At 40.4% G+C, this 16,065-nt stretch overlaps 1 protein-coding gene across 17 annotated transcripts in view; it reads left to right on the forward strand.

Annotated features, from left to right (window-relative positions):
- Positions 1-16,065, forward strand: part of ncam1a (neural cell adhesion molecule 1a) — a 510,009-nt gene that overhangs the window by 22,057 nt on the left and 471,887 nt on the right. For 13 of the 17 annotated variants that reach the window (XM_080436535.1, XM_080436536.1, XM_080436537.1 and 10 more), the window contains 17 exons: positions 69-197; positions 3,151-3,270; positions 3,658-3,774; positions 3,976-4,152; positions 4,490-4,618; positions 6,326-6,445; positions 6,832-6,963; positions 7,157-7,333; positions 7,670-7,798; positions 9,635-9,754; positions 10,130-10,246; positions 10,460-10,636; positions 10,973-11,101; positions 11,894-12,010; positions 12,210-12,374; positions 12,712-12,840; positions 13,632-13,748. In XM_080436535.1, coding sequence (XP_080292661.1) covers positions 69-197; positions 3,151-3,270; positions 3,658-3,774; positions 3,976-4,152; positions 4,490-4,618; positions 6,326-6,445; positions 6,832-6,963; positions 7,157-7,333; positions 7,670-7,798; positions 9,635-9,754; positions 10,130-10,246; positions 10,460-10,636; positions 10,973-11,101; positions 11,894-12,010; positions 12,210-12,374; positions 12,712-12,840; positions 13,632-13,748 — 2,301 coding nt within the window. The remainder of the gene's footprint in view (positions 1-68; positions 198-3,150; positions 3,271-3,657; positions 3,775-3,975; positions 4,153-4,489; positions 4,619-6,325; positions 6,446-6,831; positions 6,964-7,156; positions 7,334-7,669; positions 7,799-9,634; positions 9,755-10,129; positions 10,247-10,459; positions 10,637-10,972; positions 11,102-11,893; positions 12,011-12,209; positions 12,375-12,711; positions 12,841-13,631; positions 13,749-16,065) is intronic. The other 4 variants (XM_080436541.1, XM_080436542.1, XM_080436543.1 and 1 more) reach the window with 4 other exon arrangements.

The following is a 16,065-nucleotide window of genomic DNA, read 5'->3' on the forward strand; positions in this document are numbered from 1 at the left end:
TAATTTGTTACGCTGTCGGTAGCAGTAATCAGGCGTATTAACCTGCGCACCGCCCTCTGATCTCACAGACCTGCCTCGCTCCACCATGTCTGTCAATATCACTGACCTGCTGCCAGGACGCAGGTACAACGTCAACGTGTACGAGCTCCCCACCGACGGAGAGCCCAACCTCATCCTGACCACCTCACAGACCACAGGTAGGAAGGAACCTTTCTCCATATCGTTGCAGTCTGGTAGAAACCTCCTACTGTATCTCCATATACTTTTAACACAGGGGTTTTTGCCGAAGTTTTTCAGGCCAAGGACCCCTTAGATGAGAGAGAGACGAAGCAGGGACCCCAACTACATGTATTTTATTAAACTGGGTTGCATATTGTTATTCATACTTATTGTCTCCGCCAGGCCGAAAGGCATGGCGAGAGAGTAAGTTTTGCCCGCTGTCCGTCCGTCCGTCCGTCCGTCCGTCCGTCCGTCCGTCCGTCCGTCCGTGTGTCCGTCATTCTGTCTGTGTACAGCTAATCTCCGGCACCGTTGGCTTGCTCGCAGCGAAACTGTGCACACACACTCCCTGGATGCCACAGCAGAACCTCTGCCCCAAATTTTTCACATGGGCCTTTGACAGTACTCCTACAGATTTTGTCCAAAAATCCCGTAAATCAGTACACAGTATCTCTATAGTCATTAAACGAAATGTGTTTTTCAGATTTTTCATATTCCATCCTGATTGGCTAAAAATGGCTTCCAAAGTTTGCAGGAGTGCTCCGTTTTGAACAAAATGCCTCAAATCATGAACACAGCATGCAATTTCCTTGAAATTTTGCACACGTATTTCCAGTATGCTGAGGAAGAAATGCCACTTGAAAATTTTCAAATCAGCCTCATGGTGGCGCTATAACAGGCCGATTCGTGTTTTTACCTATAACTGCACCGATCGGTGTAAAACTTTGTAAGCACACTCCCTAGAGGTCAAAGAAAAACCCTTGCCCTGCATTTTTCACATCTGCCTTTATAGCGCCACCAGGAGGCCGACTTATGTAAAACATTTTTTTAATGTTACTCCTTCCGATTTTATCCAAATTTCACGCAAATCGGTACACATGATCTCAATAGTCATGTGATCAAGACGGATGGATGTGTTTGCTTTTTCATATTTCATCCTGATTGGCTAAGATTGACATCTAAAGTTTGCAGTAGTGGCTTGTTTTGAACAAAATGCCGCAAATCATGAACGCAGCATCCGATTGCGGTCAAACTTTGCACGCCCATTCACACTATGTTGAGGAGCAAATGCCATTCTTTTAACATTGGCCTGTTATAGCGCCACCAGCAGGTCTAATTTAGCTAAACTCATTTTTTGAACAAAATGCCTCAAATCATGAATGCAGTGTCCGATTGACGTGCAAGGCCTAAGAACAAATGGCAACCTTTTCACATTGGCCTATTATAGCGCCACCAGGAGGCCACATTAACCTACCTGACCTGGCGGAGACCTGTGCTCCGAGGAGCACTTTTTCTAGTTTATTTTATTGTAGAAAGCCATCCATTCAACTTGATAAGTACATTTACTCAAGTACTATACAAGTGCTTACAATGCACAGTACAATTTTGAGGTACTTTTACGTCACTTTCCATTTTTGTTACTTCTACTCCACGACAATGACAGCATATGACAGCTTTAGTTACTTGTTACTTTGCAGATTTTATTTTTAATACAAAACCTACAGTAACCACATACAGCCGATCTACAATGTGACACTTTATGAGCTTGTAGATCTGCTATTTTCTAAAAATGTGAGTACTTTTACTTTGGTACTCAAAGTATATTTTGATGCTAAAACGTTTGTACAATTCAAGCTCCAAACCCCCCCCCACACACACACACACCCCATACTCCACCGCCACCCCACACCACATGACATACCCCCTTCTGTCATACTTTGACTATTTGAAAACAAGAATTAATTGGATAACATATTATCCAATGTGAGAGTTTGTGACACGTTGTGGGCTTGTAGATCTGCCATTTAAAAAACTAATTGACAAAATGTGAAAAAAGTGGAATGTTTTTGCAAACATTTTTAGACCACAAATGTTATATGATGGTCCCTGGCACTAACCTCGTGGTTGGACATGGACATACAGTCAGTGTTAAAAGCATTCAAATGTTTTACTTTAGTAAAAGTATCAATACTGCAATGTAGAAAATCTAGAAATACTCTGTTACAAGTAAAAGTCCGGAATTAAAAATGTACTTGAGTAAAAGTACAAAAATATTGGTATGTAAATGTACTTAAAGTACCAAAACTAGAAAGTAGGCTATACTCATTATGCAGAATGTCCCATTTCACAAGTTGTCAAATGTATGACATATTTCGAAAAGAGCAGATCTACAAGATCTGTGACTTTGTAGATCGGCTATTTTCGAAACGGACGAAATGTATATGGGGTGAAGCAGTAGCGTCCCCAGGAATTACATTGAGGGCAAGCGAGATTTTTTTTGCACCCCCCCGCCCCCCCAATCGGCGATCGAAAACCAGTGAAAATGTCCGTTTTCAAGATGTTTTGGCCATTATCTCTGGAACGGAAGGTCATTTGTCAGGTTATTTGGGTTTTCTAGGGGAGAAGAGATCTTAGTTGGACCTCCACAGTGGGTACGCCACTGGGGTGAAGTGGTTAATTTAAGTTTTGTAATAATGATCGAAATCTACAAAGTAACTAGTAACTGAAGTTGTCAAATAATTGTAGTAATAATAATAATGATAATAATACCAATAATAATGAGTATATTTTCTTTTCAATACCACTGTATATCAAGCAAATGCTCACCTATACAATAAACCACAACACAGTGAAAGTGCTTTGAAAAAGGCTACAAGTATATATATATATATATATATATATATATATATATATATATATATATATATATAAAGCATGTATAAAAAAGCATATATAAAGCATGGGCATAAACGTATTTAGGCCTGAGCCCTAAAAACTCAGCTCACCTGAGACTTGGACGTACTGTATTTTGGATCGCTGATCAGGTTTTGAAAAACAGTTCTTTATACCCTCTGTTTGCTGTGTTTTACGTTCAGCCTTCATCTACAATGCTTTTCACATCAAAGTCCTTATTCAATTACTTCATTCCAGACCAGTCTGTGGAGTCCAGTTTAGAGGACAAGATGAGTTCTCCAGTGCCAGCCAGCAGCGCTTCTAATAAACAGGAGCCTGAACCTGAAGCTGGGACTGAGGAAGGCCATCTGGACCTCAGTAAGTTTCATGTGATCACTCTTGCTTTATTTAGATCTGTTAAGTTGTAAGGGTTATCACCTTATCGATTCAGTATTATCATGGCAAACACATCTTGTAAATAATGACAAGACCATTAAATCTATAGTCATCATTAAAAGATATCACTCAACATTAATCTTAATCTTGGCATCAAATGTAGAGGCTGATGTTGTTATAGTTTTTTTCATGTAGCATTGTGGTCAAATGTTTTTAAAACCAAATCAAGGCAGGGTTGTTCATGCCTCAAAATAGGTCTTAGGTGGTGAATTTGCATGGCAGCAACTGCGGTATCTCGTAGTCCTTATGTTTACATTAATATTAAGAAATCCTTATTATTAAAGTTTTTGTTCTATTACTCCATTCCAGACCAGTCTTCGGAGTCCAGCCTGCAGGGGAAGATGAGTTCTCCAGAGTCAGCCAGCACAGTTTCTAATAAACAGGAGCCTGAGCCTGTAGCTGAGATTGAAGAAGACCACCTGGACCGTAAGTTTCATGCAATCAATTTGTCTTTATTTTTATTCTGCATGCTCAAAATACACACACACACACACACACACACACACACACACACACACACACACACACACACACACACACACACACACACACACACACACACACAGTCAGGGACCGACCTGAAACAATCTCCCCCCTGTCTCCATCACCTTTACCTCACCTGTCCAGTGGCGACATCAGAGGGAGAGACCAACCAACCTCCTCCACAAGTGGACACATCCGAGTCAGTGACAGAAATCACCTCCAACAGCTTCGTCATCTCCTGGGTGTCGGCCTCGGACACCCTTTCCGGCTTCAGGGTGAAATACGAGCTCAGCGAAGACGGGGCTACGCCCAGAGTGCTGGGTGAGATGTACTACACAGAAAACTGATTTAGGAGTTTTAGTTTAGTCTATTTGAAAAGCAATAACAAACAGGTTAGAACATTTTGAGAATGATACACAATAAAGTCCAGGACTCATTTCCATTGTGGTCCTCATACATGACAGATCACATGAGTGATAGTCTTGTAAAATATATAAAACCAATTTTCGTAACAAAAAAAAAAAATATTACAAAATAAATGTAAGTAAATTCAAGCACTTTAACCGATTTGTTTATAATTAGAAGTTCAGTAATTTGTTACGCTGTCTGTAGCAGTAATCAGGCGTATTAACCTGCGCACCGCCCTCTGATCTCACAGACCTGCCTCGCTCCACCATGTCTGTCAGTATCACTGACCTGCTGCCAGGACGCAGGTACAACGTCAACGTGTACGAGCTCCCCACCGACGGAGAGCCCAACCTCATCCTGACCACCTCACAGACCACAGGTAGGAAGGAACCTTTCTCCATATCGTTGCTGTCTGGTAGAAACCTCCTACTGTATCTCCATACTTTTAACACAGGGGTTTTTGCCGAAGTTTTTCAGGCCAAGGACCCCTTAGATGAGAGAGAGACGAAGCAAGGACCCCCACTACGTATATTTTATTAAATTGGGTTGCATATTGTTATTCATACTTATTTATTTTATTTTAGAAAGCCATCCATGCAACTTGATAAGTACATTTACTCAAGTACTATACAAGTGCTTACAATGCACAGTACAATTTTGAGGTACTTTTACTTCTTTTTCCATTTTTGTTACTTCTACTCCACGACAATGACAGCATATGACAGCTTTAGTTACTTGTTACTTTGCAGATTGTATTTTTGCAAAATCCCGCCCCCCCCCCCCCCACCCCACCCCACCTCCCACACCACATGACATACCCCCTTCTGTCATACTTTGACTATTTGAAAACAAGAATTAATTGGATAAAATATTATCCAATGTGAGAGTTTGTGACACGTTGTGGGCTTGTAGATCTGCTATTTTCAAAAATAATTGACAAAATGTGAAAAACGTGGAATGTTTTTGCAAACATTTTTAGACCACAAATGTTATTTGATGGTCCCTGGCACTAACCTCGTGTTTGGACATGGACATACAGTCAGTGGAGAAAGCATTCAAATGTTTTACTTTAGTAAAAGTATCAATACTGCAATGTAGAAAATCTAGAAATACTCTGTTACAAGTAATAGTCCGGAATTAAAAATGTACTTGAGTAAAAGTACAAAAATATTGGTATGTAAATGTACTTAAAGTACCAAAAACTAGAAAGTAGGCTACTCATTATGCAGAATGTCCCATTTCACAAGTTGTCAAATGTATGACATATTTCGAAAAGAGCAGATCTACAAGATCTGTGACTTTGTAGATCGGCTATTTTCGAAACGGACGAAATGTATATGGGGTGAAGCAGTAGCATCCCCAGGAATTACATTGAGGGCAAGCGAGATTTTTTTTGCCCCCCCCCCCCCCCCCCAATCGGCGATCGAAAACCAGTGAAAGTGTCCGTTTTCTAGATGTTTTGGCCATTATCTCTGGAACGGAAGGTCATTTGTCAGGTTATTTGGGTTTTCTAGGGGAGAAGAGATCTTAGTTGGGCAGGCGACCGCCTGCCCTGCCTCTACAGTGGGTACGCCACTGGGGTGAAGTGGTTAATGTAAGTTTTGTAATAATAATCGAAATCTACAAAGTAACTAGTAACTGAAGTTGTCAAATAATTGTAGTAATAATAATAATGATAATAATACCAATAATAATGAGTATATTTTCTTTTCAATACCACTGTATATCAAGCAAATGCTCACCTATACAATAAACCACAACACAGTGAAAGTGCTTTGAAAAAGGCTACAAATATATATATATATATATATATATATATATATATATATATATATATATATATATATATATATATATATATATATAAAGCATGTATAAAAAAGCATATATAAAGCATGGGCATAAACATATTTAGGCCTGAGCCTTAAAAACTCAGCTCACCTGAGACTTGGACGTACTGTATTTTGGATCGCTGATCAGGTTTTGAAAAACAGTTCTTTATACCCTCTGTTTGCTGTGTTTTATGTTCAGCCTTCATCTACAATGCTTTTCACATCAAAGTCCTTATTCAATGACTTCTTTCCAGACCAGTCTGTGGAGTCCAGTTTAGAGGACAAGATGAGTTCTCCAGTGCCAGCCAGCAGCGCTTCTAATAAACAGGAGCCTGAACCTGAAGCTGAGACTGAGGAAGGCCATCTGGACCTCAGTAAGTTTCATGTGATCACTCTTGCTTTATTTAGATCTGTTAAGTTGTAGGGTTATCACCTTATCGATTCAGTAATATTATGGCAAACACATCTTGTCACTAATGACAAGACCATAAAATCTTTAGTCATCATTTAAAGATATCACTCAACATTAATCTTAAGCTTGGCATCAAATGTAGAGGCTGATGTTATTATAGTTTTTTTCATGTAGCATTGTGGTCAAATGTTTTTAAAACCAAATCAAGGCAGGGTTGTTCATGCCTCAAAATAGGTCTTAGGTGGTGAATTTGCATGGCAGCAACCGTGGTATCTCGTAGTCCTTATGTTTACATTAATATTAAGAAATCCTTATTATTAAAGTTTTTGTTCTATTACTTCATTCCAGACCAGTCTTCGGAGTCCAGCCTGCAGGGGAAGATGAGTTCTCCAGAGTCAGCCAGCACAGTTTCTAATAAACAGGAGCCTGAGCCTGTAGCTGAGATTGAAGAAGACCTTTTTTATGACAGCTTTTGTTACCGTAAGTTTCATGCAATCAATTTGTCTTAATTTTTATTCTGCTTGCTCAAAATACACACACACACACACACACACACACACACACACACACACACACACACACACACACACACACACACACACACACACTCTGTCAGGGGCCGACCTGAAACAATCTCCCCCCTGTGTCCACCACCTTTACCTCACCTGTCCAGTGGCGACATCAGAGGGAGAGACCAACCAACCTCCTCCACAAGTGGACACATCCGAGTCAGTGACAGAAATCACCTCCAACAGCTTCGTCATCTCCTGGGTGTCGGCCTCCGACACTCTTTCCAGCTTCAGGGTGAAATACGAGCTCAGCGAAGACGGGGCTACGCCCAGAGTGCTGGGTGAGATGTACTACACAGAAAACTGATTTAGGAGTTTTAGTTTAGTCTATTTGAAAAGCAATAACAAACAGGTTAGAACATTTCGAGAATGATACACAATAAAGTCCAGGACTCATTTCCATTGTGGTCCTCATACATGACAGATCACATGAGTGATAGTCTTGTAAAATATATAAAACCAATTTTCGTAACAAAAAAATAAACATTACAAAATAAATGTAAATAAATAAAAGCACTTTAACCGATTTGTTTATAATTAGAAGTTCAGTCATTTGTTACGCTGTCGGTAGCAGTAATCAGGCGTATTAACCTGCGCACCGCCCTCTGATCTCACAGACCTGCCTCGCTCCACCATGTTTGTCAGTATCACTGACCTGCTGCCAGGACGCAGGTACAACGTCAACGTGTACGAGCTCCCCACCGACGGAGAGCCCAACCTCATCCTGACCACCTCACAGACCACGGGTAGGAAGGAACCTTTCTCCATATCGTTGCTGTCTGGTAGAAACCTCCTACTGTATCTCCATATACTTTTAACACAGGGGTTTTTGCCGTAGTTTTTCAGGCCAAGGACCCCTTAGATGAGAGAGAGACGAAGCAGGGACCCCCACTACATATATTTTATTAAATTGGGTTGCATAATGTTATTCATACCTATTTATTTTATTTTAGAAAGCCATCTATGCAACTTGATAAGTACATTTACTCAAGTACTATACAAGTGCTTACAATGCACAGTACAATGTTGAGGTACTTTTACTTCACTTTCCATTTTTGTTACTTCTACTCCACGACAATGACAGCATATGACAGCTTTAGTTACTTGTTACTTTGCAGATTTTATTATTAATACAAAACCTACAGTAACCACATACAGCCGATCTACAATGTGACACTTCACACTTTATGAGCTTGTAGATCTGCTATTTTCCAAAAAAAATTGTACTTTTACTTTGGTACTCAAAGTATATTTTGATGCTAAAACGTTTGTACAATTCAAGCTCTTAACCCCCCCCCCCAACACACACACACACACAGACACCCCATACTCCACCGCCACCCCACCTCCCACACCACATGACATACCGCCTTGTCATACTTTAACTATTCGAAAACAAGAATTCATTGGATAACATATTATCCAATGTGAGAGTTTGTGACACGTTGTGGGCTAGATCTGCTATTTTCAAAAAATGTTGACAAAATGTGAAAAACGTGGAATGTTTTTGCAAACATTTTTAGACCACAAATTTTATATGATGGTCCCTGGCACTAACCTCGTGGTTGGACATGGACATACAGTCAGTGGAAAAAGCATTCAAAATGTTTACTTTAGTAAAAGTATCAATAGCCTACTGCAATGTAGAAAATCTAGAAATACTCTGTTACAAGTAAACGTCCGGAATTAAAAATGTACTTGAGTAAAATTACAAAAATATTGGTATGTAAATGTACTTAATGTAGCAAAACTAGAAAGTAGGCTACTCATTATGCAAAATGTCCCATTTCACAAGTTGTCAAATGTATGACATATTTCGAAAAGAGCAGATCTACAAGATCTGTGACTTTTTAGATCGGCTATTTTCGAAATGGACGAAATGTATATGGGGTGAAGCAGTAGCGTCCCCAGGAATTACATTGAGGGCAAGCGAGATATTTTTTGCACCCCCCCCCCAATCGGCGATCAAAAACCGGTGAAAGTGTCCGTTTTCAAGATGTTTTGGCCATTATCTCTGGAACGGAAGGTCATTTGTCAGGTTATTTGGGTTTTCTAGAGGAGGCGAGATCTTAGTTGGGCAGGCGACCGCCTGCCCTGCCTCTACAGTGGGTACGCCACTGGGGTGAAGTGGTTAATGTAAGTTTTGTAATAATAATCGAAATCTACAAAGTAACTAGTAACTGAAGTTGTCAAATAATTGTAGTAATAATAATAATGATAATAATACCAATAATAATTGGTACATTTTCTTTTCAATACCACTGTATATCAATCAAATGCTCACCTATACAATAAACCACAACACAGTGAAAGTGCTTTTAAAAAGGCTACAAGTATATATATATATATATATATATATATAAAGCATGTATAAAAAAGCATATATAAAGCATGTGCATAAACGTATTTAGGCCTGAGCCCTAAAAACTCAGCTCACCTGAGACTTGGACGTACTGTATTTTGGATCGCTGATCAGGTTTTGAAAAACAGTTCTTTATACCCTCTGTTCGCTGTGTTTTACGTTCAGCCTTCATCTACAATGCTTTTCACATCAAAGTCCTTATTCAATGACTTCATTCCAGACCAGTCTGTGGAGTCTAGTTTAGAGGACAAGATGAGTTCTCCAGTGCCAGCCATCACTGCTTCTAATAAACAGGAGCCTGAACATGAAGCTGAGACTGTGGAAGGCCATCTGGACCTCAGTAAGTTTCATGTGATCACTCTTGCTTTATTTAGATCTGTTAAGTTGTAGGGTTATCACCTTATCGATTCAGTATTATCATGGCAAACACATCTTGTCAATAATGACAAGACCATAAAATCTATAGTCATCATTAAAAGATATCACTCAACATTAATCTTAATCTTGGCATCAAATGTAGAGGCTGATGTTATTATAGTTTTTTTCATGTAGCATTGTGGTCAAATGTTTTTAAAACCAAATCAAGGCAGGGTTGTTAATGCCTCAAAATAGGTCTTAGGTGGTGAATTTGCATGGCAGCAACTGTGGTATCTCGTAGTCCTTATGTTTACATTAATATTAAGAATCAAGTTTTTGTTCTATTACTTCATTCCAGACCAGTCTTTGGAGTCCAGCCTGCAGGGGAAGATGAGTTCTCCAGAGTCAGCCAGCACAGTTTCTAATAAACAGGAGCCTGAGCCTGTAGCTGAGATTGAAGAAGACCACCTGGACCGTAAGTTTCATGCAATCAATTTGTCTTAATTTTTATTCTGCATGCTCAAAATACACACACACACACACACACACACACACACACACACACACACACACACACACACACACACACACACACACACACACACACACACACACACACACACTCTGTCAGGGGCCGACCTGAAACAATCTCCCCCCTGTCTCCACCACCCTTACCTCACCTGTCCAGTGGCGACATCAGAGGGAGAGACCAACCAACCTCCTCCACAAGTGGACACATCCGAGTCAGTGACAGAAATCACCTCCAACAGCTTCGTCATCTCCTGGGTGTCGGCCTCCGACACCCTTTCTGGCTTCAGGGTGAAATACGAGCTCAGCGAAGACGGGGCTACGCCCAGAGTGCTGGGTGAGATGTACTACACAGAAAACTGATTTAGGAGTTTTAGTTTAGTCTATTTGAAAAGCAATAACAAACAGGTTCGAACATTTCGAGAATGATACACAATAAAGTCCAGGACTCATTTCCATTGTGGTCCTCATACATGACAGATCACATGAGTGATAGTCTTGTAAAATATATAAAACCAATTTTCGTAACAAAAAAATAAACATTACAAAATAAATGTAAATAAATAAAAGCACTTTAACCGATTTGTTTATAATTAGAAGTTCAGTCATTTGTTACGCTGTCGGTAGCAGTAATCAGGCGTATTAACCTGCGCACCGCCCTCTGATCTCACAGACCTGCCTCGCTCCACCATGTTTGTCAGTATCACTGACCTGCTGCCAGGACGCAGGTACAACGTCAACGTGTACGAGCTCCCCACCGACGGAGAGCCCAACCTCATCCTGACCACCTCACAGACCACAGGTAGGAAGGAACCTTTCTCCATATCGTTGCTGTCTGGTAGAAACCTCCTACTGTATCTCCATATACTTTTAACACAGGGGTTTTTGCCGTAGTTTTTCAGGCCAAGGACCCCTTAGATGAGAGAGAGACGAAGCAGGGACCCCCACTACATATATTTTATTAAATTGGGTTGCATAATGTTATTCATACCTATTTATTTTATTTTAGAAAGCCATCCATGCAACTTGATAAGTGCATTTACTCAAGTACTATACAAGTGCTTACAATGCACAGTACAATGTTGAGGTACTTTTACTTCACTTTCCATTTTTGTTACTTCTACTCCACGACAATGACAGCATATGACAGCTTTAGTTACTTGTTACTTTGCAGATTTTATTATTAATACAAAACCTACAGTAACCACATACAGCCGATCTACAATGTGACACTTCACACTTTATGAGCTTGTAGATCTGCTATTTTCCAAAAATTTGAGTACTTTTACTTTGGTACTCAAAGTATATTTTGATGCTAAAACGTTTGTACAATTCAAGCTCCAACCCCCCCCCCCCACACACACACACAAACACACACACCCCATACTCCACTGATGTTATTATAGTTTTTTTCATGTAGCATTGTGGTCAAATGTTTTTAAAACCAAATTAAGGCAGGGTTGTTCATGCCTCAAAATAGGTCTTAGGTGGTGAATTTGCATGGCAGCAACTGTGGTATCTTGTAGTCCTTATGTTTACATTAATATTAAGAAATCCTTATTATTCAAGTTTTTGTTCTATTACTTCATTCCAGACCAGTCTTTGGAGTCCAGCCTGCAGGGGAAGATGAGTTCTCCAGAGTCAGCCAGCACAGTTTCTAATAAACAAGAGCCTGAGCCTGTAGCTGAGATTGAAGGAGACCACCTGGACCGTAAGTTTCATGCAATCAATTTGTCTTTATTTTTATTCTGCATGCTCAAAATACACACACACACACACACACACACACACACACACACACACACACACACACACACACACACACACACACACTCTGTCAGGGACCGACCTGAAACAATCTCCCCCCTGTCTCCACCACCCTTACCTCAACTGTCCATTGGCGACATCAGAGGGAGAGACCAACCAACCTCCTCCACAAGTGGACACATCCGAGTCAGTGACAGAAATCACCTCCAACAGCTTCGTCATCTCCTGGGTGTCGGCCTCCGACACCCTTTCCGGCTTCAGGGTGAAATACGAGCTCAGCGAAGACGGGGCTACGCCCACAGTGCTGGGTGAGATGTACTACACAGAAAACTGATTTAGGAGTTTTAGTTTAGTCTAACTGAAAGTCAATAACAAACAGGTTAGAACATTTCGAGAATGATACACAATAAAGTCCAGGACTCATTTCCATTGTGGTCCTCATACATGACAGATCACATGAGTGATAGTCTGGTAAAATATATAAAACCAATTTTCGTAACAAAAAAAAAAAACGTTACAAAATAAGTGTAAATAAATTCAAGCACTTTAACCGATTTGTTTATAATTAGAAGTTCAGTAATTTGTTTCGCTGTCGGTAGCAGTAATCAGGCGTATTAATCTGCGCACCGCCCTCTGATCTCACAGACCTGCCTCGCTCCACCATGTCTGTCAGTATCACTGACCTGCTGCCAGGACGCAGGTACAACGTCAACGTGTACGAGCTCCCCACCGACGGAGAGCCCAACCTCATCCTGACCACCTCACAGACCACAGGTAGGAAGGAACCTTTCTCCATATCGTTGCTGTCTGGTAGAAACCTCCTACTGTATCTCCATATACTTTTAACACAGGGGTTTTTGCCGAAGTTTTTCAGGCCAAGGACCCCTTAGATGAGAGAGAGACGAAGCAGGGACCCCAACTACATATATTTTATTAAACTGGGTTGCATATTGTTATTCATACTTATTTATTTTATGTTAGAAAGCCATCCATGCAACTTGATAAGTACATTTACTCAAGTACTATACAAGTGCTTACAATGCACAGTACAATTTTGAGGTACTTTTACTTCACTTTCCATTTTTGTAACTTCTACTCCACGACAATGACAGCATATGACAGCTTTAGTTACTTGTTACTTTGCAGATTTTATTATTAATACAAAACCTACAGTAACCACATACAGCCGATCTACAATGTGACACTTCACACTTTATGAGCTTGTAGATCTGCTATTTTCCAAAAATTTGAGTACTTTTACTTTGGTACTCAAAGTATATTTTGATGCTAAAACGTTTGTACAATTCAAGCTCCAACCCCCCCCCCCCCACACACACACACACACACACACCCCATACTCCACTGATGTTATTATAGTTTTTTTCATGTAGCATTGTGGTCAAATGTTTTTAAAACCAAATTAAGGCAGGGTTGTTCATGCCTCAAAATAGGTCTTAGGTGGTGAATTTGCATGGCAGCAACTGTGGTATCTTGTAGTCCTTATGTTTACATTAATATTAAGAAATCCTTATTATTCAAGTTTTTGTTCTATTACTTCATTCCAGACCAGTCTTTGGAGTCCAGCCTGCAGGGGAAGATGAGTTCTCCAGAGTCAGCCAGCACAGTTTCTAATAAACAAGAGCCTGAGCCTGTAGCTGAGATTGAAGGAGACCACCTGGACCGTAAGTTTCATGCAATCAATTTGTCTTTATTTTTATTCTGCATGCTCAAAATACACACACACACACACACACACACACACACACACACACACACACACACACACACACACACACACACATCACGGTATTCGACGATGTTCGATATATTGCGATATCACGATATTTGATATATATTGCAAGAAATTTCACCAACGATATATCACGATATCTGAAAATATCGATATATTGCGATATCACGATATATTGCATGAAATCACGATAGTCCTTGTATTCAATTCATAAACACATAAATTAGCACCAAACAGTTCAAAATCATCATTACACAAATACAGAGTAGGAAAACAACGTATCACAAACTTAAAAAAAAAAAAAAAAACTTTTTTTTTTATTTTATTTTTTTAATATTGATATTTTCCGGCTGTATATCGATTATTTATCGCGGGAGAAAGTATCGCGATATATCGATATATCAATATATCGTCCCACCCCTAATCTCTTAACACAGGGGTTTTCAAAGTTTTTCAGGCCAAGGACCCCTTAGATGAGAGAGAGACGAAGCAGGGACCCCCACTACATATATTTTATTAAATTGGGTTGCATATTCTTATTCATACTTATTTATTTTATTTTAGAAAGCCATCCATGCAAGTACATTTACTCAAGTACTATACAAGTGCTTACAATGCACAGTACAATTTTGAGGTACTTTTACTTCTTTTTCCATTTTTGTTACTTCTACTCCACGATGACAGCTGATCTACAATGTGATGCGTTGTGAGCTTGTAGATCTGCTATTTTGGAAAAGGTTTGATAGTCTTTAGAAAGTGTGAGTACTCGGTACAGTGGGGGCGGCAGTGGCTCAAGGGTAGAGTGGCCGGTAGAGCAGCCGGATGGCAACTGCAAGGTTCCCAGTTCGATCCCGGGCTCCCCCAGAATTAGTGTCGAAGTGTCCTTGAGCAAGACACTTAACTCCTAATTGCTCCCGATGAATAGGTGCCTTGCATGGTTTGGTGGAATTTTAACGGCAATAATTTTATAAATTTCAAGCTCCAATTTAACACTAATGTTGAGTATTGGTCAACATAACCCCACACAACTCCCCCGACCCTAACACCCCATACCCCCCTCTCACTAGCAGGTGTGTAACTGATGACAATTAGAAGAATGATAACAGGTGCTCTCAATCTGATCAACCAGAGGCAAGTCTTAACACACACACAACACAGACAGAGATAATGTGTACTTTTTTATAACTACAATGTTTTGGCTTTAAAGCAAGCCCATATTGTTTCTTTAGGAACAATATTTTCTAGTTATTATTGCCATACTTTAGATAACTAGACATAGTTGCAACACAACACACAACATTCTTCAGATAGCTAAGCAATCATTCTGAAACCTTTTGTGATAGAATCTTTTTTAAACTTTGTTTGGAAGCCTACATTCACAAAGTGAAGCGATAATGCGTCGCTATTTTGTGCTTATCCATGCTTGATGTTGGATAAGGAAGGCATAGTCCTAATGTCCAAATCACCTCCTTTCTTCACATGGTAAACTGTCCTCTACAAGTGTGAGCCAGCCGTCCGGTAGATGCTTTTTCTCCCTCTCTCTCTGCTCACAGACTCATGTCATGTCTAATGTATTCCTCGTCGTACAACGATGTTGTGCGCTGAACATAGAACATCTGCAAGCCCATAACACGTCGAGTCAGCGACGTGTTATGGGCTTCTAGATCAGCTGTAATAGGATTGGGTGGAACTCCTGGGCCACGCCACTGTAGCCTGTGATTGGGCCACTGGGCTGTTATTGGGCCACTAGCCAGTGGGCTAATGTGATGTCTATGTGCTCTGTGGGCCGGTGCTACCCAAGGATTGGCCATTTCAGATGAGTGATAAGCCAGTGGGCCAATTACATGAGTTCTCTTTACTTTATGGGCCACCCAGCCCTAAATGTGGAACGATACCAGCGGCCGGCGCAAGCAAACAAGACCAGGAGACCTGGTATTGCCAGACCCAATATGAAGTCCTAGTATGTAACACACCTACAAACCACTTTATAACTGAAGTTCATGATGTCATGAATAGTTTGTGACGAAAGGGGACGTCACAAACTTTTTTTGGCTGGGGCCGGAGGACAAATGGCCCCTGCCCATGTATGGACGAAACAGGTACAAAGCCTCATGTAAGCCCGACCCCTTGGGTCTGGCAAAAAAAAGGGGGCAAAAAAACACTGGCCCATTTATTGGTCGGCCCACCAGGCATATGCATATAGTAAATCCACCACTGATGTGAGTGATGTGGTTAGATGTTTTATACCA

This window comes from Gymnoscopelus braueri (genome assembly GCF_963280865.1).
Source record: "Gymnoscopelus braueri genome assembly, chromosome: 8".
In the NCBI taxonomy this organism is placed as follows: Eukaryota; Metazoa; Chordata; class Actinopteri; order Myctophiformes; family Myctophidae; genus Gymnoscopelus; species Gymnoscopelus braueri.